This window comes from Ctenopharyngodon idella, chromosome 23, assembly GCF_019924925.1.
Source record: "Ctenopharyngodon idella isolate HZGC_01 chromosome 23, HZGC01, whole genome shotgun sequence".
NCBI lineage: Eukaryota > Metazoa > Chordata > Actinopteri > Cypriniformes > Xenocyprididae > Ctenopharyngodon > Ctenopharyngodon idella.
The window spans coordinates 22,262,436-22,284,937 of NC_067242.1; the positions used below are offsets into that span (position 1 = coordinate 22,262,436).

Below are 22,502 nucleotides of genomic sequence, written 5' to 3' on the forward strand. Positions count from 1 at the left end.
TAGTGTTAGTGCTTGTCTTTACATTCACTTTTCTATTTCATCCATCCATTTCTGTCTGCCCATCCATCTGTCAATTTATCCGTCCGCTCATCCATGTCCATCCAGACATCTAGCCAATCTTCCATCCATTCATCCCTCTATCTGTGTGTCTACCATTACAGTAAGTGACAAAATACAAAATAAACCTGTTAAAGTACTACAGCAAATTACAGTAAACACAGTAAAACACTGTTAAATGCCTGTTATTAGAGCAAGGATTTCCAAATTGTGGCCCAGGGGGATGCAAGGGAGTGCTATTGGGTCAGTAGAAGAGTTTAGAGAAAAACAGTGTGAAAACAAATCCCTTGGATTAGAGTACAAAACCTTTGCATTTACCCAGGGATACTGCTCAGCCCTTTTGTATGAGCTTAAATCAGACAACATAGGGACCCTCAGCCTTGAAAACAGATCCAGTTCGTACTGGCTGGGAACACTGAAAAAGGATTTGAAACAGTGTTACCAGATAAAACTGAGTCTGTGAGAGAGTGTGTGACTCACCAAACTGAATCAAAGGGTAACCACAGCACAGGAAAATGCACTTAAAACATCAATAAAGTACAGTGAATTATATCAATGAAAACATCTCTGAAGATTTTCTTCTTTTTCAAAATTTTACCTGAAGATGAAAAGGGAGCTATGTATTTCTTTTTGCTCCCCAGGAAAAAAAATGCACACCTCTGTTAAAGCACCAGGGGGTCTTTCCACTGCGCAATCATTGATATGCAGAAAGTGTGTACGTGTTTGAGTGAGAATGAAAGAACAGAAACATCAATTAGAAGTGCCTTTGAACAAGTACGCAGTAGGGACAAAGGAAAATTCACATTAGCATATCCTTTAATTGTTATGCATGCACTTGGTCTCCTTTAAGGAACCAAACAAAGTGCTGCACCAAATATGCGCACATACAACATATTCATTTGTCTTTTTTTGCAAGAGAACTGCAAAGAAAGAAATACAGAAAGACAAAAAGGCAGTGTTTGCAGTACTACCAGAATTATTCACATGTATTCTAATTAAAGTAATCACATAATGCATTGTGATGAGTTCAGTGAAAAAAACTGTCCAAGATGGCAGACAAACAGAACAATTATTATAATAAAAGTAGGACTAGTTTATCCAGTATTTATGTGTACTGTGCTTTTTATGCTTCTTTGAGTATCACACTGTTAGCATAGCAAAATGCTAACAGCAAAAGCTATTGAAATCAATTGTTAGTCGAGTTTACTTTGCACTCAGTATGATTATCCAACCCAGGCACATTGGAAAAGCATGCCTGTGGCGACATTTCAGCAAAATGATAGTACGTTGCTTCTTCCACGTTTCATGACAAATTTTCAAATTTCCAGTGAGTGTGCTAAAATGTACTATTGTGGCAGTTCGGAAATTAAATGTCCAGTGATTGGTGCTAAAAGGTTAATCGTGCTTGAAAATAATGTCCTGTACCAAAGTAAACCTTACCATAAACATAAATGATAGTGTTAACAAAAGCAAATGTGAGATAAAAACACTGCTGTGCAATTTAAAGGGTTAGTTCACCCAAAAATGAAAACTATGTCATTTATTACTTACCCTCATGACGTTCCACACGCGTAAGACCTTCGTTCATCTTTGGAACACAAATTAAGATATTTTTGATAAAGTCCGATGGCTCAGTAAGGCCTGCATCACCAGCAATAACACTCCCTTTTTCAATGCTACTAAAAACTCCCTTTTTCAATGCTCCCAGAAAGCTACTAAAAACATATTTAAAACATATTCTTTTAAAATTCATATTCTCATACTTCATGTGACTACAGTGGTTCAACCTCAGAGGTGTAAAGAGTACCTGAAAACCATACTTGAGTAAAAGTACAGATACCTTACATCGAAAATGACTCCATTACAAGTTACAAGTAACCAATTCCAATATGACTTGAGTAAGTCTTAAAGTATCTGATTTTAACAGTACTTAAGTATTTTACTCATCCTATTCCACAACACCTGAGAGACATGCCAGTGAAAATAAGAAGCAATTAATTTGTAAGATGAGAAATCATGTTTATTCTGAACAATAAATCAAGGTCGACACAACAACCTTTTAAACGTCTACAAACTCTCAAGTCTCAGTTAAGCTTAAGTGCACAAAAAGGCCATACGTAAACCTATATCCATCAGAAAGTTCTCATCAAAATAGCGGATAAATAAAATAATATTAAGTAAAATTAAATAGTTAATGTCTACTTGCACTAGATGTGCTAGTTTCATCCTCATCACCGGCTGCAGTCATGACCTCATATCCTAAATCAAACACCTGTGATTCAGAAACTATCTGCTAAAGCACTCGCATTCACGTAAAGTAGCCTTGCTGACAAGTTTGGGTGAGTAAAGGCAAAACACACAAGATATAGTACCTTCAATGCCCTTAGATGGCGATATTGCTTCTTTATATCAGAAACAAACTGCTGCAGAAAAAGTTAGGTGCCATGCAAAATGTAATGTGCAATTGCATTACTCATCACAAATGTATTGGAGTAAAAAGTACATTTACTTGCTCAAAAATGTAGTGAAGTAGAGAGTAAAAGTTGCTAATATCTTTGATACAACTACAAAGTAGCCAAAAAGATACTTAAGTACAGTAACTAATTCCATTTACTCAAATACTTTGCACCTCTGTTCAACCTTAATATTATAAAGCGACGAGAATACTTTTTGTGCAGCAAAAATAACAAAATAGTGACTTTATTCCACAATATCTAGTGATGGGCGATTTCAAAACACTGCTTCATGAAGATTCAAAGTTTTATGAATCTTTTGTTTCGATTCAATGGTTCGTAGCACATATCAAACTGCCAAAGTCATGTGAACCACTGAAATTTCAAAACACTTATGATGTAACGAAGCCTCGTTTACTGAAATCACGTGACTTTCACGCTCTGAACCACTGATTCGAAACAAAAGATTCGTAAAGCTTCGAAGCTTCATGAAGCATCGTTTTGAAATCGCCCATTTTGGCACACAAAAAGCATTCTCGTCGCTTTATAATATTAAGGATAAAACACTGTAGTCACATGAACTGTTTTAAATATGTTTTTAGTAGCTTTCTGTGCATTGAAAAAGGGAGTGTTATTTCTGGCGATGCAGGCCTAACTGAGCCATCGGATTTTATCAAAAATATCTTAATTTGTGTTCCGAGGATGAACAGAGGTCTTACGGGTGTGGAACGACATGAGGGTGAGTAATTAATGACATAATTTTCATTCACACTGGGTGAACTAACCCTTTAAGTTTGCTACAAGTCTTCAAACTCTGATATCAGGCACTGTGACTTGTGTTTCACAGGGCTCGCACACGAGAGCTCTGCATCGCAAGTGCAATGCTGTAACAGGTGAGTTACCGAGCAAGTTTACTACATCAAAAAAGCCATAGGCCTACATATGGAGCTGGTTATGTTATGTAAACGTCAAAATGCATTTGTTTACAAGTCATGCGCTACAGTAAAAGTGTTTTGAGGTCATAACATAGTATTGTGCAAGGAACCACACAGAAATTAATATTTATTAATCGATAATCTGCACCTGTAATCATAATTTGTGTGAAAAGGAATAAAAGTCGGTGGTGTTTTTACTGGCAGTAGTGTTCATTTCAGTTTCAGGAATCTGCAGTAATTGTATGAATAGGTAAGTTTTTGGACCTCTACATACATTTTACAAAAATGTACGTAGAGGCACATTTTTCCAGTGAGCCTATGCTGTGCTTATCGCTATTTGTGTGATGCACGGAATTGCTGCCTATGTACAATGTTTCAAATCAGTGAACAAAGAAGTCCATTTCAGTATGACGTTTGAAAAAAGAGTGTGTCAAGAGAGGGAAAAAAGGACAACGAGAGACTTGTGGCACTGTGACAATGAAGGATTTCAGCAATTATGAAAATGTTTGCACAGAAGCTTGGTCCCCCTCCTTCTCTACCACAGGCCCTTCTCATCTCTTGCTCGCCCTCAGTACCACTCTCTCTCTCTCTCTCTCTGCCCTCTCATCTTCAAACACTACTCTTGAGGTTGAGTTTGCCTTGTGAATATGAAACTGCTGAGATGTCAATATCTAAATTCACTTCAATTTACAGTCAGAGACAGCAGGGGGAGAAAGAGCGAGAGTGAGATTGTGAAGGAAAAGGGATAATGAAAGTGTATTATTAAAATACATGATTTTGGCCTCTATATAGACCTCTGCTATCATAAACACTCTTCTCCATCTTATGTTGCTCTCTAAACCATGCACACCAGAGACAAGCCACATGTAAATGAAGGTGAGAAATTGCAACATACAACACAATGTCTATAAGAAAGAAAGTCTCACCTTCCAGTTAAATAAATCTTTAGTTTACGGACATAAACATACTTCATTGTATAAGTATTTAACACAAAATGTTTGTAACACAAACAGTTTTAGAGATTACTCAAGAGCTGTACTTGCATGAGCAGATTCCCCCACTCTGTCTGTGAAGTACTATACATCTAACAAATTATCAATGATTAATAAAAACAAATGATATGAATCACTGCATAGAACCCTACTTTCATAACCTTTTCTATCTTGTTGTTCTCTCTAAACTGTGCACCGCAAATCTTAAAGTCCGTAGTCAATCAATTTATCCCTTAAAACTCTTCTTTGATCACCAAAATGACATATTTAAATATTTTTTCCTGTGGAAAAAAATGTCTTCATGCCTGAAAATAGCTTGAATGTAACTCTACACCCTTGCCTCATTTAATATACGTGGATCAATGAATATGCAAAGTAGCCCCGTCTCCACTCGCTCACGCCAGCTCAGAGATCCACTCTGTCAACTTACAGAGCCAGACAGCTGCCTTCTAACAATCAGTATCCTTACAAATGCTTTAACAACTCAGAACATCAGTGGAGAATGGCATATATTTCATTATAACATAATTGTAATATACATCATATATACCCACCATATTGCAAAATCTACACGATTTTTCATATCAACAGAAAAATATACCGGGACAACCTGGCTTTTCTCGAGACTCCTCTGCTAGTTCGCTGTTAATGATATGCTAAAGCCCACTGACACGTTGACGTGATTGGTTACAAAGTAGTTTGTGACATCACAGACACCAGCGATTTCAAACCACGGGTTTGAGACTGTCTTTTTTCACTGCAGTTTTAAGGCGAAAATACTCAGCAATTGTGTTGACAAATGAATTTGCACATGGTTTGTCTTAAAGCATATTAAAAACACCACATAGACATATAAACAACAATAAAAACTTGATTTTCACCACAGGGGGTCTTTTACCACCCAGCTCCCCAAAACGAACAGTGTGTGGCCTCTGTGCAAAAACAATGCTTTAGTTTATCTTTTTGAACTTTTTTTTTTTTTTTTTTGTCAAGCATTGTGTTCGTTCAGGCAGGTCACGTCAGTCAAGCTTGCAGTCAGCTGTTCTGACATGTACCAATCCAGCCGTGACACTTATCACAGCAGTTCATTTAAATCCCCATTCATTCAGCCTCTCACTATTGCGCTCTATTGCAGCTGCATGCTGCATTTGCAGCACATGTGTTGTCAAACTGATGAAGATGTTTTCTTAATTTGCTGGTGTTTTTTCATTTTGCATGTGTTTTCTTCAGCTGCTGTGCATTGAGCTCTCTCAGCCAATGTAAAATTGTGCCCATGTTGCACTAATTCAAAATAATAAAACGTGGCCACAAATTAATAAGTCATGGGAAGAAAGGAGAAAAAATCTGCATGTCAAGTGTGGGGCTTTGTAATATCTCATAATTGCAATTTTATTTCTCAAAACTGCGACTTCATATCTCACAATGTGAATTTATATCTTGCAATCAATACATTTCTTGTAATTGTGACTTTATATTTTACAATTATATTGACTTTATATTTTACAATTATATTTTTACTCAGAAAAAGGTTTGCCATGATTGTGATTCTACTATAAGTTCATTAGTTACAATGCCTGTGTAAACTGACATACAGACGCATATACAGGTGGTGCTTGCCACACCACAAGGGTTCCCCGTATGATACAATGTGCAAGTATATAAATCTATGCCACTGTGTGGCTCTTTTCAGGTCGCATACTGCATTCAATAGCAAGGACAATGGAAAACCTTTAGAACCGGAGCTCTTTGATCATTAGTCAAACATACACATTCGCACAAATGCAGAGCATGTTTCTTCTTAGTCTGGATCCAAAAGGGTGAAACAATGCAACAGAGACAGAATAGGGCTCTGATATAATGAGGTTAGTGAACCGAATGTAACAAAGTAAAGCATTATGACACAACAGCAGGTGCTCAGAAAAATGTTTCCTGATGTACTGGAATGGAACTGCACAGATGTAGGTAGGTGATGTTTATTAAGTGGCACTGCAACTGGGATTTAGTGAGGCACATTGGGCGATTTCAGATTACCAGAATGTGCAAAGAAGTATTTTTGGACTTGCACTGACAGAAAATCCACTAGAATAATAATTAACACTGCTTTGGTTTTCAAGCCAGTAAAACCCCACCTAGAATCTGAACAGAAGGAGAGGGAGGCCGAGAGAGGGGGCATTGCATCAGAAAGATGAGAAAAACTAATGCATTTTTCATAACATACATTTTAACTTCTCAGTGCAGCTGTGAATGTTTATAAGGCCAAATTAACAGTTAAACACAAATACACACTCAATTCATTTAGGAACAGGAACCGGTGCTATAGATAGATAGCACTGTATCTTCTTGGGGTACCTGTTAGGATGTTAACAGTCACAGAACAGGTGTTCATGACCATTTTCTTTGTGAAATGTCATGAGTAGGATAAGCAGATCTAAATTGGATTTACTGCTCTGTTAAACAGATTCACTGTTCGCTTGTTGACCCACCTGCCGCACACCTCTGTAGAACTGACTTCCCCTGAGGCCTCATGGGACTGAAAGCATAGAAATCAGGTGCTGACTACTTTGTCATCATGAGACTAGGACGCTTGTAGAATTAACCTTAAATATTTAGATTAAAAGTCTATCCTAGTCCCATTTTTTAACCATTTAGGTTTGCTAATTTTTTTGACTATTTTAAACCTTTTTTTTTTTTTTTTTGGCTTACCATATTTTGGCTAATCCACCCCTTGTTCAGATTCACTACACAGCAAAACAAAGATGTTGATCTTGGGTAATGTCATTCATCTGTATATTGAGGTAAATGTTAATGCAGTGGAAGAGAATCAGGTTAATATTCATTAAATATGTGTGGATTGCTCCTCTGTGCCTGACAAAATTAAATACAGCAGCCTTGCAGCTAACCCAGACTGACAGCTTAAAGTCACGTGGGGGGTGATGAGACTTTCACTAAATTAGCAATTTCTCAGCTTTAGGCCAGTCAAATTTTCCAAGAAATAAACATTCTTGTGTAAAAGAATTTAAATCTGTTGGTGTACCAAAATGTTTTTTTTTGTTGTTGTTTTTTTGGAAGATTTAATAGTCATATAATAATAAATGCTGATTTTTTTTTTTTTTTACTTTTCATCAAAGAATCGTAAAAAAAACAAAAAACAAAAAAACAAATTATTATTACAAATTAGTTATAAGTCATTTATAAGTAATTAGTTAATGATGAACTAATCATTTACAAAACATTACTACGTTCATAAATGATTAATAAGAGGTATGTTAACGATTTACAAATACAAAAATGAAACACAAATACAAATACAATATACAAAAATGATGGGAGATAGGGCTTTTTCTTCATTAGCTCCAAAACTTTGGGAATCTTTACCGATTGAGATAAGGCAAGCTAAATCTCTTAGCATTTTTAAAACTCACCTTAAAACTCATTTTTTAAGGTAGCTTTTAGTTGAATAATTGTATCAATTTTTCATTGTGCTTTTATAGTGTATTTTGTTGCTTTAACTGTACTTTTATATTGTGTGGTGTATTTTTGTTGTACATTTAAAGGCACTATAGAAAATAAAGGTTATTATTATTATTATTATTATTATTATTATTATTATGTGTAATGGAGATAATGACACAAACAATTTTGAAATAAATATTTAAGTGATTTATAAGTATTAATAATATATCAACTAATAACTCATTTACCATCTCATTTACCATCTACTACTCTGTTTGATTTATTTCATGATTTACTAATTTAAAATAACTTATAACTAATTTGTAAATCGTTAGTATAACACTTATTAATCATTTATGAACATATAGTCATGTTTTGGAAATTATTAATTTATCATTAGATAATAACTTATAAATGATTTATAACTGAATTAATAAAATATTCATAAAATGTTAGCATACTGTATCATTCATTTATCATTTATGAATGCATAGTCATGTTTTGTAAATTAGTTCATTTAGCTAAAAACTTCTGACATAACTGAATTAACAAAACATACATAAAATGTTAACATATCACTTATTAATCATATATAAATTTATAGTCATGTTTTGTAAATTGTAAATAAGTTCATCATTAACTAATACTGTAACTTATAAATGACTTATAACTGAACATTACTATAAAGTGTTACATGCAATGTATACAAAAAGGCTGTTATTGAAAGATGAGGTGGCAAAAACTAAATTAAACTATAAAAAAACTAAATAAAAAGATTTTAAAAAAAGACCTTTAACAAGAGTTTCTGTAAGTTGAAGGGCAGTTTATATGCCAACAAGCTTTCAGAGACAGGTATAGAATTCACTCAACCCTCTTTCTTTCAGCTGCAGTGGCTGACCCACAGCTAAAAATACCCCTCCACTGAAAATGAACAAAAGGAAAAGAGAGGGACCCATTCGTTTCATCCCTCCTGGGCTATTCCCTCCTATCCTTTTAACTGAGACCAGAGAAAAGAGAAACTAAACAGGCAAGCTGTTGGTGACACTTCAATTTACGGGCTGCTTCAAGCTATAACTCAGCATTTACGACAGTGCCACAATCACAGAAATACGCACATGTGCAACTAAAAAGCCAAAACCAATCAGGCAGATGGAACACCAGTGCCTTAGATCTTCAAATAAAACAATTGCTGGAAGTGTGTCTAATCTAGATGAGAGAAGGTCATTAAATAGCACCTCTGCTAAAACTGTGCCCTTAGGTAAAGGACTCAGCCATGCATTAGCGCCGGATATACTCGGCAGAGCGGATCATATCTAATGTGTGTTCTGTTGATTATATAACCATGTCTGCTGGATGACTGTAATATGATTATGGGCAGCAGAATAATGAACTTCTGGATTCATATGCACTGACACATCAGATTTATGCTTTTGGCAGATGCTTCTATCCAAAGCAACTTAGCATTCAAGATACATAAATTTTATCAGTTTGTGGGAAAAATCTTTTGAGCTAGAAGTACCAAAAGAGCTATAGGAAGCATGTTTATTACTAATACACATGCACATACTGTAAAAGCCAGAGAGTGATGGAAGAAAAAAGTAATTAATAGACATAGACAATTAATGACTCATTATCAGGTATTTCTTAGGTCTTTTAATAGCACAAGGGAGAATCCTCATCCATTAAGATGTCAGATATACACTAATGTATCCATTACCTCAAACCATTAATGTACACATTAAAGCATTACCACAAACGTCCCATTAATGCTAATGATAATGAAGGAAATGCCATTGTTAGGGTTTCATGAGTGAATTTACTTGAGACATTGTCTTATATGGTACTAAAAGAGGAATAGAGAGAGAGAAAGAAACACAACTCATTCACATCAATCAGACACAAGCACAGAGATGATATACACCCTACATGCTCACGATAGCACATTAGTTCATGGTTGGAAGTGAAATGCACACTGACATATAACAATTAGCCATAAAGCATACAGCTACAGCCTGTCAACACAAAATGACTATCACACATGATATTCAAGTCCCTTTTAAAACTGTGAAGAAGACCTCAAAAATGTTAGTTTCATGCAATATTATATTTATGCAATACTATTATTATTTCTGGTGACTGTGCAGGCCATGGGAGATGTTCAACTTCACTTTCATGTTCATCAAACCATTCTGTCAAAAGTCTTGCTGTGTGCATTGGTGCATTATCATGCTGATACACGGCACCCCCTTCAGGGTACAATGTTTGAAACATTAGGTGCACATGGTCCTTCAGAATGCTTTAGTAGTCTTTGACAGTGACGCGCATATCAAGCACAGTAGGGAATGCCATGATATTGCAGCCCAAACCATCAATGACCCACCTCTGTGCTTTACTCTGGGCAGCAACAGTCTGGGTGTTACACCTCTTTGGGGCTCTTCTCCACACCGTAACTCCCACGGATGTGGGAAAGACAGTGAAAGTGAACTCATCAGAGAACAACACATGTTTCACATTATTGTCCATAGCCCAAGATTTGCACTGTTTGCACCAATGGAACTGACATTTGGCATTGGCACGAGTTACCAAAAGTTTGCTATAGCAGTCCGACCATTAATATTGACTCTGTGGAGCTCCCAACAAACAGTTTTGGTGGAAACAGGAGAGTCGATGTACGCATTTAATTCTGAAATGAGTTGGGCAGCTGTTTTATGATTTTTGGATACAATCCGAGTTAGAACCATGCTTTCTCTTGCGTCGACAGTTACTCCTATTGGATGTGGTTCGTCCTACGTGGTGGCATGCTGACATTACTCTGGATACCACAGCTCTCGATACACCACAAAGACTTGCTGTCCTGGTCACAGATGAGCCAGCGAGACATGCAGCAACAATTTGTCCTCTTTTGAACTCTGATATGTCTCTGATTATGTTGTGTGGATTGCAATATTTTATGTACAGCTATTGCTCTGCTAATTCAAACATCACACTCTGCTCTTACTCATGAAATGTAAAAACAGCGAAGATTGGCCACCATATATAGGTTAAAACAAAGAAATTTATACAGGTTTTGTAACAACTTGAGGGGGAGTAAATGATGACAAAATTTTCATTTTTGGGTGAACTATCCCTTTAATATGGAAACCGTGACACATTTTTTCAGGATTCTTTAATGAAGAGCATTTATTTGGAATAGAAATATTTTTGTAATAATAATTTAATGTCTTGACTGTCACTTTTGAACAATTAAATGCATCCTTGCTAAATAAAAGTATGTTTTACACTTATTTCTATTTTTTTCCACACAACAACATTGGGAGTTTATGTAAGGTATAAGCCTTCAGGATGGGGTCAAGTAAGGAGACGGAGCCGTCTTTCCAGACGGCTTCCTCTCTGTCAACTCAGATTACAGAACATTTAAAAGCTGCTCTTCTCTCTTCAATTACTGTCATTCTCATCCATGGGATGCTTTATGACTGCCCCAAGCCCCTGAGTGTATGAATGCACACTAAAAGCATCTGAAAATCTGTATTCCAGTAATATTGTTCAGGTAATGTTCTGAAGATGAATTATTCTGATAATTATACTTTAAACTAGATGACATATTCTAAATATAATTTGAGTGAGTGGTGCTGCCACAATGTTAGTGTGTTCTGGATTCTTACTGGCCTGTGATCTCTGTGGTATTAAGGTCTGACTTCTAAATGAGGATGTTTCAGCCCATATTAACATCCAGCAAGCAAAATTATTAGTCTGATGATCACTTAGAAAAGCCACATAATTTCACATACTATTCATGTCTGTGGCATCAATGGTGCAGGACGAGTTACACACTGAAGTTAATTTCCTAAACCTAAATATAAAAAGACACTACCATTCAAAACTTTAAACTTGAAAAAAAAGTGATTTTTTTAAGACAATTTTATTCAGCAAGGATGCAGTAAATTGATCAAAAGTAAAAAAGCAAAAACATTAATAATGTTACTATATATACTGTATATATATATACAGTTGCATGGAAAAGTATGGGAACCACTTGCAGAATCTGAGAAAATGTAAATAATTTTAACAAAATAAGAGAGATCATACAAAAGGCATGTTATTTTTTATTTAGTACTGTCCTAAGTAAGATATTTTACATAAAAGGTGTTCACATATTGTCCACAAGACAAAAAACAAAAAAAATAGCTGAATTTATTAAAATAACCCCGTTCAAATGTTTGGGAACCATTGGTTCTTAAAACTGTGTGTGGTTACCTGGACGATCTATGACTGTTTTTTTTTTTTTGGTTTTGTGATAGTTGTTCATGAGTCCCTTGTTTGTTCTGAGCAGTTAAACTGCCCAATGTTCTTCAGAAAAAATCCTCCAGGACCTGAAAATTCTTCAGATTTCCAGTGTCTTTTGCATATTTGAATCCTTTCCAGCAGTGACTGTATGATTCTCAGATCCATCTTTTCACATTGAGGACAATTGAGGGACTCAAATACAACTATTAAAAAAGGTTCAAACATTCACTGATGCTCCAGAAAGAAACACGATGCAGAACCAGGGGGTGAAAACTTTTGAACAGGATGAAGATGTCCAAATCTTTCTTATTTTGTTGAAATATCTTTTTTTTTCCCATTTAGTACTGCCCTTCGGAAGCAACAGAAGATACTTGCATGTTTCCAAGAAGACAAATTAAGTACAATTTACCTTGATCTGTTTCCTTCTGGAGCATCAGTGAATGTTTGAACCTTTGAGTACCTCAATGGTCCTCAGTGTGAATAGATGGATCTCAAAATCATACAGTCACTGCTGGAAAGGGTTCAAATATGCAAAAAATCCTTGAAAACTGAAGAATCCACAGGACCTAGAGGATTTTTCTGAAGAACATTGGGCAGTTTAAATGCTCAGAACAAACAAGAGACTCACAACCATCACAAAGCAAAAAAACAGTTCTAGATCATCCAGGTAACCACACAATAATGGTTCCTAAACTTTTGAACGGGGTTATTTTAATAAATTCATCTATTCTTTTATCTTGTGGACTATATGTAAACATCTTTTATGTAAAATATCTTACTCAGGACAGTACTACATAAAAAATAACATTGCATTTTGTATGATCTCTCTTACTTTGTTAAAATTATTCACATTTTCACAGATTCTGCAAGTGGTTATTATATTATATTATGGCATGCCATTCAGGAAATTATTGTATTTATAATATGAAGTTTGAGTATATGGAATGAAAGTCTGAATATACGGAATGAAACTTGAATATATTGAATGAAACTTGAATATATGGAATGAAAGTTTGAATATACAGAATGAAGGTCTGAATATATGGAACGAAACTTGAATATATGGAATGAACATCTGAATATATGGAATGAAATTTTGAATATATGGAATGAAAGTCTGAATATATGGAATGAAAGTTTAATTATATGGATTGAAGGTCTGAATATATTGAATGAATGTCTGAATATATGGAATGAAAGTCTAAATATACGGAATGAAGGTCTGAATACATTGGATGAAACTTGAAACAGCGCTTCTCCTCAGGTGGATTGATATCACAGAGTTTACTGATATTTTGGAACTGATGTGTAAATGGTATCTCACCGATAAAAAGATGGAACATCGTCGTTTAAATTTATTTGTAAAGTTGTTCTGGTAATTTTACAGCAATTTACCAGGATTACTGTGTGAAAGTTGCTAATGGAAATGTGATCCTCAAAATGACAGAATATAGACTTCAAAAACCTTTTTGTGTTGTTTGGAATATGACCAGCTGTTGCCAAAATTTGTCTAGTTCAACAAAGTACTGGAAAATATCATGGAATGCCATTTTTAAAGTCATGGAACTCAGAAGGCTACTGCTCTGTTAACCAGGGTTGGGAAGGTTACTTTTAAAATGTATTTCACTACTGATTATAAAATACATGCTTTAAAAAGTAATTTGTAATGTATTTTGTTAGATTACACAACTTTTTTACTTAATCTAATACTTAAGAATGCTGTGGAATACTAATAAGGTATGTAACACAAAGGGGCCACCAAACATAGGACTTGGTTTTCCTCTGCATGTCATCTCTACATCAGTTTTCTACAATATTTCTTGAAGGAAAAAAATGCAATGAGAAAAGAAAAGAAAAGAAAAGAAAAGAAAAGAAAAGAAAAGAAAAGAAAAGAAAAGAAAAGAAAAGAAAAGAAAAGAAAAGCTGATGCTCAAAAAGGCAACACGGTGCATCAAGAGCTGGGGGGTGTAAACTTTTTGAATTGGATGAACAGGGTAAATTTATACTTATTTTGTCTTCTGGGTAAATTTATACATATTTTGTCTTCTGGAAAACCTGTAATTATTAGCTTCTGAAGGGCAGTACTAAATAAAAAATAAAAATAAAAAATATGATCTTTAAAGAAATTGGACGTGGAGGATCTTCTGAAGAACAGCAGCCAGTTTAACTGTTCAAGACAAACAAGTGTCTCACAAACAACTATCACAAAATATTAAAACAGTCATGGATCATCCAGGTAAAGACAGACAGTTAAGATTCAAAGGTATGTACATGTTTGAATTAGGCAATTTTTATAGATTATTTTGTCTTGTGGAGATTATGTAAACAACTGATATGTGAAGTAGATTATTTAGGGGACAGTACTAAAAAAAAAATATGATCCCACTTAATTTGTTAAAATTATTACAATTTTGCATATTCTGCAAGGGATATGAAACTTATGAGCAGAATTGAAGCTTAGGTTGCTTTTGCAGACTATCAGAGTCAAAGAGGTTTTTGATTACATTAATGTTTAAATGAAATAAATGATATTAAAATTCAAAGTAATCACTTTGGTAATCTAAAATACATTTAGGATGTAACTGTAATGTGATTACCACCCATTTAAAATGTAACTGTAATGAAATACAATTACTCAAATTTTTTATTTTCAATATGTAACTAAGTTACATGTATTCCATTGACTTTCATTCCATATATTCAGACTTTAATTCCATATATTGACTTTCATTCCATATATTCAAGTTTCATTCCATATGAATGGTAGTGTTAGTGTATATTGTATAAAAGCTGCTAGAAATGTGGCACACATATATACACACACACAAACATTTCAAATGTTCAATATGACATTGAATTCAAATGGGAAATCTGGTGGTTTAATTTCACAGATGGATGAAGGTTATACTGAGAGAGACTTTTCATTACATGAAGTTTTCTAGATGTTTCTTTTTCGGCTCTGGCATTACATAGCTTTCTTGTATCTTTCTAATACACCCACCCACAGAGTGGATGATTGGAGCAGACCTCAACCTATTACGCCTGTCAGGCCCCATCTGCACATGCACACAACATTATTTCACCATCTGTGTGTTGCACCATCCAAACGCTCACGTCTGTGTTGCTGTCTGAAGCTTACAAGATGCAGTGATACTTAGTGACAGTGCAAAGAGACCAATCTCACTTCAACTTCAAAATGACACAAACATAAACATACACAAACACGAAAACACATTTTTTTTTATGGTTAAAAGGGAACATGCACTGTTATGATGTGTTACTGAACGTGTTAATGCACTAAGTGTAAGTGTGAGTGAGTGGAGATGTGTGACTGTAACATCTTAGTCAGCATCTCTCTCACACACACACACACACACACACACACACACAATACATCTACTTAAAGGAATGTTCTGGGTTAATAAATTATGACTAACAACATCATCTGTAACATTACCACAGACAATAATTTTGACTTTTACCATTCAGTTTGTAAAAACAAAACAAAATTGTGTGTCTATGCGGCAAGGCATTGCCACTGGCAATAAATGTTAAAATACTATTCCGTTATAACCTGGTAACGCTTGCATTACAGAGCTCTACAGTGCGAGCATTTCGCTCGCGTTTGCGCCTGAAAATAACTGCGTGCGAGTGTGAAAAAACATTTAGGCGCACTGGTGCGAGTGACCCGGTCGATTCTCATGAATAGAACTATAATACAATCGGAACAAAAAGTACACATATAGACTGAAAAAGAGTTATGTTTCGCAGTGCAATGGACTGCTTTTCATGCTTTCATTCAAAGACGCTGCTTTGATCAGCAGAGCAAGTGCAAAAGACAGACGCGAAGGACTACACTACAAAGATTGTTTACAAGCTGAAACGAGACAGTCCGATGCTGCTGATGTTTCAGCCAAATTAACTGGAAATACTACATTTGGATTATCGTAAGCAATGTCGGAAATTAACGGGGGCTTGAGGGCAAAAATGCCACCAAAAATTAATAAAAACATTTTACTTTCGCTTTCAAAGTAGCGGCAACTTAGGCAGCAATTGCTTGAATGGTGGGTGGGTTCATTATTATTCTTAATGAAAAAACACAACAAAAAAACAGTACAATGACAAACTCGCTTAAAAATACTTTTACATTTCGCTTTGCAACCAAATCTTCATCCATTGTCATTCAGAGAAGTGAGGCGAAATGAGGTGAAATCTGACTTCTGCTGCGACTCTCATTCGGCTCACTGAATTGAGCAGACGCGTTCAGTTTTTAACTGTTCTCTAACTAAACAAAATTATTTTTATTACTATAAAAAATCAAAACGACGGTGGGGGAGGTGCCGCGGTCATCATGGGCAAGTGTTGTGGCTGAACGTGCAAACGTGATACTGATCTTATTGAAGACCAATAAACAAGCTGATATTAAGTGATTTAAAATTAGACATAAAATTAGAATTAGAAAAACAGACATTAAAACAACAATTATGTCTGTTTTTGCTCTATTTCGTGAAAACAGTTTCAAACAAAGCCACACCAGAACTGTTGCACGTCTCCAAGCAATGGTGATTCCTGAATGAATCTGCTGGCGGTAAATTTACCTACTGGCGGTAAATGTAATAAATTTATTTTCGTATTTACACTTTACATAGACTATTTTTACTTAAAATATCAAACTTTTAAAGTTACATTTTTTTTTTTTTTTTTTTACATATTTCTAAATTCAAAATTGTATTTAAAAATATTCGTACATTATTTACCAATGAGCTGCATTAAGCAGTCTATGTAAATGTATCTAAAAACCACTTCAGATAGAGCTTCTGTGCCACTTCTGCTGTGCAAAGATTTTTGATGATTTATTTTGATAGGTAACAGTCTGATTGGGTCTTATTGTTCTAACTGAATTTATTGTTTACCATTTAAAAACAAATTTTCTATTTTAATTTAAGAAATTGACGAAATATGTTGCATCCATTTAATAAGATTAGAGAAAAAATTGCTCTTATAATGGTAAAAATGCCTGTGGAAATTAATTTAAAGGGGCAAATATCGCCCTGTAATAGGAAAGTTAGCGTCTGTTATTGATCAGAAAGTGCTCCCAAATTTTTGACTGTGCTCCTAAAGAAAAATGTTACCGTAGAGCCCTGCATTATATGAGGAAGGACACCAGAAAAAATTGTAATTATTTGCAAAGCACAGTTTACATGGGCAAAAGTCCATCCACTGGAATTATATCTGTAACATAAAATGAGACATTCGTTCACCTAAAAAAGTAGTCCCACCTAAACAGAACAAATTTGGCATTATAGATCTAAAAATATTTATTATATAATATATTAATATATAATAATTATATAATATAATTAATATAAACACACATTTCTATGTTTAAACCCTTTGTAATATCTTGCACCATAGACATCAATTTAATTGTGTAAGTGTAAATATAATTTTTTGCTTGTTTTTAAACAAGAAAAAGAGAATATTATCTGCGGAAATGTCATGTCATGGATTGGATGCTGCCGACAGAAATTAACCTGTCTTGAACCAGAAACATTTCTTTAATTACAAACCCAATAAAAATGCTATTATAGGCTCTTTACAAAAGCAATTAAAATGCTTTCCTTATCACGCATAGATGATCAGTACAGCAAAGAAAAAAAAACTTAATTTAGATGGTGATATTCATCTCTCTCAAAAGGCCATCTGACTATATAACCACATTAATTTAGAGTAAGGCGTAATTTCATTCCATGTTGGCGTAATCAGTTTTGTGAGTGGAAAGCCGGGGCTACATCTCTTGAAATATTGCTAAGCAAGAGACAAGGGAAACCATTATTTGCTGATACCATGAAATGCATGTTTATGTCTGGTAATGTGAAATCTGTGAGCCAGATTTTTCATACAGTGAACATTTCATGGAGGAAACATGAAAGGAAACTTGCAGAGAATAAATCCTGGTGGAGAATCAATGCCTTGGGCATGGAGTGAGTGTACGTGAGAGAAAGAAAGATATGAAGAGAGAGGGAGAAAGCAAATAAGACCGTAAGAGACAGCGTGAGCGAGAAACAGCTAAGTATGATGGGAAGTATTTTCCTGATTGATTCATATCGTGTTGCACACCACTGATTTACACCCCTGTGCACTTTTAAAGAGACAGTTACCCAAAAATAATAGTAATTATTATTATCTTCTCACCCTTGGGTCGTTCTATATATATATATATATATATATATATATATATATATATATATATATATAGAACAACAGTTTTTTCGGTTTCTCGAATCTGATTGGCTGAGAGCCGTGCGATATTCTAGTGTTCACAGTTTGTATCAAACCTCTTGAAGCACCTGTCATGGCGGCCGAGCAAATCCACCATGTTTTTCACAAATACTACACTTGATGTACCATGAACTGTAGTTTTAAGAGTTTTTTAGGCAAGAGTGTAGTTGTTTAGACCTGAAATATGTGACTCATATTTAATCATAGCGCCTATTTTACAATATGTTTTGACGTTTTCAGAGACGCAAGCTCCAGGCCGTCAGCGGCCAGTGGCTCACTGGCTCTTATAGTGGTTAAACATGAGATATAATTCATTTAGGCTACATAAAACGGGCAATCTTTGGTCTTATTAATCTATTACTTGTTCCTGAGCAAATTGAATTGGGCTATGTTAAAATTAATAATTTAATATTAAGGCTATATTTAACTTACATCCTGCAGAGCACAGCTTTTGTACATTTGACTCTCTCTCTCAATAATACTGTACAAAATACAATGAGTTTCAATGGAGGGACTCAACATTCCTTCGTTACTAGTTCTAAAGTGACGTTTTAGAATTAGTAACAGAGTCTTGGTCAAACTGTCAACTTGAGATTTGAATCCATGGCGGAAGGAAGTAGTTCTGCACAAAAGAGGGTTTTAAAGACACTCCATTGTTATATCTTATTTATTTATACACTCGTAGTGTCGAACTGTGGTATAAACGCAATATCACACTCGTAGCCATGCGGTATGGCTGTACATCAGCATGCTGTGATTAACTACAGCACTCGGCCCCTACGGCCGATTCACAGCCGTAGCATATATATACAGTATATATACAGTATGAGAGAAAAAATATGAGAGAATTTTCATTTTGGGAGGTGAATTGTGCCTTTAACACAAACTCTATCAGCTCATTTGACCCACACAAACTATAAATCATCAACATATGCTGCAGATATTCTTACCATCTTTCTCGCTACTGCAGCCTCTCCTTATTAATCCCGCTCTGTCCTATCTTTCCAATCTCCCTTTATGAAAAATGCTCACACACAGTCTCACACACACTATCAAAACTCCAGTGGGCTGGGCACATATTCAGCAGTCATAAAGCCAGCATTTAGGAAATCAAACAGGGCTAAAAATGAGTTATCATTGTTCAAACATGAAACATAATGGAGACATTAAGTAAACGGCTCTAAGCAAAAATGCTACTGAAAGTGACAAGAAAAGCACTGGACATTAAAAATGTTGAGGCAAAAAATTAGCAGCTTTACAATGAATAGTAAAGCTAGGAGGGGGAACTCCTCGAGATGTCGATGAAGAAGAAGGTAGTGCTCCCCAGTGTTTCCCAACCTATTTTGTCTTAAGTACCCCCACAGCCCTATCAATAATGCTCAAGTATCCACCAAACCATAAAAGTGTGCCTTAAGAACTCATAAAACCATTCAATATAACAATTTAAAATGATTAGTCATTAAAAATAATAAAGCAATACTGTATATCTGCAAAACAGAATCACATTACATAAATTTTTTGTTTTATTTACTTATTTCTATGTGCCCCTTACAAGCTGCTTGAATGATGTGTGTTACCGCGTACCAGCAGGTGTAGTGTCTCTCTGTCCAGATATAATTGCATAATACTGTGCATTTTGTAGCATGTCCGTTTACCAGGAAGTACAGATGTAGCCCCTCTATCCTTCAGTGTACATGTTTACACATATGTATATGATCGTGTGTGACTAAGGACACTTACCTGCTCTTTTGGCAGGCGGCGCAGATGTAGCCCCTCTCGCTCTGGCTGTAGGTGCGGCAGGATTTGCAGACGTTGTAGTGGCAGTCCAGACAAGGGCGCTTGGGGTTGAGCAGGAAGGTGAAGGGAGAGCAGCAGCGGATGCAGCAATGCTCGTTGAACTTGTGCTGCTTGGACAGAAGCAAACAACGACTACCCTCCTCCTCCAGCTCCTGCTTCATTTCACTACAGAGAGCGACAGGGGGGATTGGAAGGGAGGGGTTGGTGGAAAGCGAATGAGAGAGGGAGTGGGAGGGGATAAAGATAGAGGAGGGGGATGTGAACGAGGGGATGGAGAGAGAAAGAGAGAGAAGGAGAAAGGTGAGCAAGTGCATCTGAAGGAGAGGTTGAAGGCGCACAGTCATGCAGAATAATTGGAGATGCTGTGAGGAATGAAAAATGAAAGGGAGAATAATTCTGGAGATAATTCTATTCCTTTTCTCTTTCTAAGTTTCTGTTCTCACACACACACACACACACACACACACACACACACACACACACACACACACACAGTATAAGGATAAGGGCTGGACTAGGATTGAAAAACAGACTATACAGCACTCCCACTATATAGCTGTGCTTTGAAACCTTATGAGCTGCCTTCTAAGGTGCAGTTCACACAGAACATGTTTATTTATTTTATGCATTCCACTGCACTGCTTTTCCACAGTTTTTCTCTGTAAACGTGTTAGACTGACATGTTTGACCACTGCACTCACATTTCGCATCTTTTACAGCATCCCGTGACTGGCGCTCAACTTAAAGGGGTCATATAATGCCACTTTTACAAGATATAAAATAAGTTTCTGATGTCCCCAGAGTGTGTATGTGAAGTTTTAGCTCAAAATACCCCACAGATCATTTTTTATAGCATGCTAAATTTGTCACTTTTTGAGGGTGAGCAAAAAAGCTCCTTTTTTGTGTATCCCTTTAAATGTAAATGAGCTGCTGCTCCTATGAAGAGGGCGGAGTTTCAAGAGCTTGTGTTAGCAGCGCCGATTACCTCAGGCAGACTCACTGAAAATGTCAGAAACTGTTCAGCCTTTTATGTTCAATTTCAGATGAGTTTGACATTAGCATGTTGCTAAGCTAAAAGCACAATACTCTAATAAGCATAAAAACAAAGAATATACAAATATTAGGTAAAACTATTGTTTTTCACAAAATAATTATACATTGGCAAATAAACAGGAATTTCTCGGTCCAGGAGAAAGGGTAAACATTGATCATTTACAAATACTACCGACATCGTAACAATACAAGGTGTTGAAAATTGGCAAACTTACACTTTAAAATGTTTATTATCAACATTTCCCTCTTTCTTCTAATTTTTGCTGCGCTAGGCAGATATATATTTTTGGGACCGTTCACACATATCATGTTTTTCCATTCCACTGCACTGCTCTTCCATTGTTTTTCTATGCAAACATGCACTAGATGGATGTGTTTGAGCATCATTGTGTCTTTTGCAGCTTCTCGCAGATGGTACAGTGTTCTAAACAACTCATCTCTATGCCCATCTAGCATGTTTACGTAGACAAACAATTAAAAAGCAATGAAACACAAAACACATTTTAGGTAAATCGACCCTAAGAGTCTGACTAAAACTAGATAGGAGGCTACATAATTAAGTTGCATACCTTTTGGAACAGCCTTTGTGTAGGGAGTAATCTATGATCCCATTGAATTGCTGCCTCTGTAGGCAGCTCACAGATCAACCAGCTCATCGGGGAAAGTTCCTATGCCCTGACTCACATGCTATACGTTCTGCTAGGCAAATGAGCAATATATTATTCAACCCACCATTACATGCAGTGTGTGTATCTGCAAGAATAAATTATCATTCCATTAAATTCTTCCACTCTACCTGCCCTCCAACTCTGAAACTTTGCTTTAATTTTTAGATATTCATATTTTAAACTAGATGTATTGCTTTGGTACCTAGACAACAGGACGCCTACACAAAAAGCAAGCTGTTACGTTCCAGAGAAACATGCCAGACCAGTATCAAGCCTCTTGTTTCAGAGGAGGGGTTAGAAATGATATTTACCACAGTGGGGTTTAATTTATCCTAATTAATTGTGGAAAGCTTATGAAGCAAACACTGTAAAGCGGTGTGGATGAGAAAAGATTTTTAGGGTTTAGGAAACACATGGATGCATTTGAATGCATACACGTAATGTGCACAATATTCCAGAAATTCAAAAGCATAAATTTAGGCTTGAATGCTTAGAGATAAAAACAAGAAAGAACATATTTAAACCTAA

At 35.6% G+C, this 22,502-nt stretch overlaps 1 protein-coding gene across 6 annotated transcripts in view; it reads right to left on the reverse strand.

Moving 5' to 3' along the window:
- myripb (myosin VIIA and Rab interacting protein b) overlaps window positions 1-22,502 on the reverse strand; it is a 198,875-nt gene that overhangs the window by 74,934 nt on the left and 101,439 nt on the right. For all 6 annotated transcript variants that reach the window (XM_051882721.1, XM_051882722.1, XM_051882724.1 and 3 more), the window contains one exon: window positions 20,197-20,418. In XM_051882721.1, the coding sequence (XP_051738681.1) occupies window positions 20,197-20,418 (222 nt within the window). The remainder of the gene's footprint in view (window positions 1-20,196; window positions 20,419-22,502) is intronic.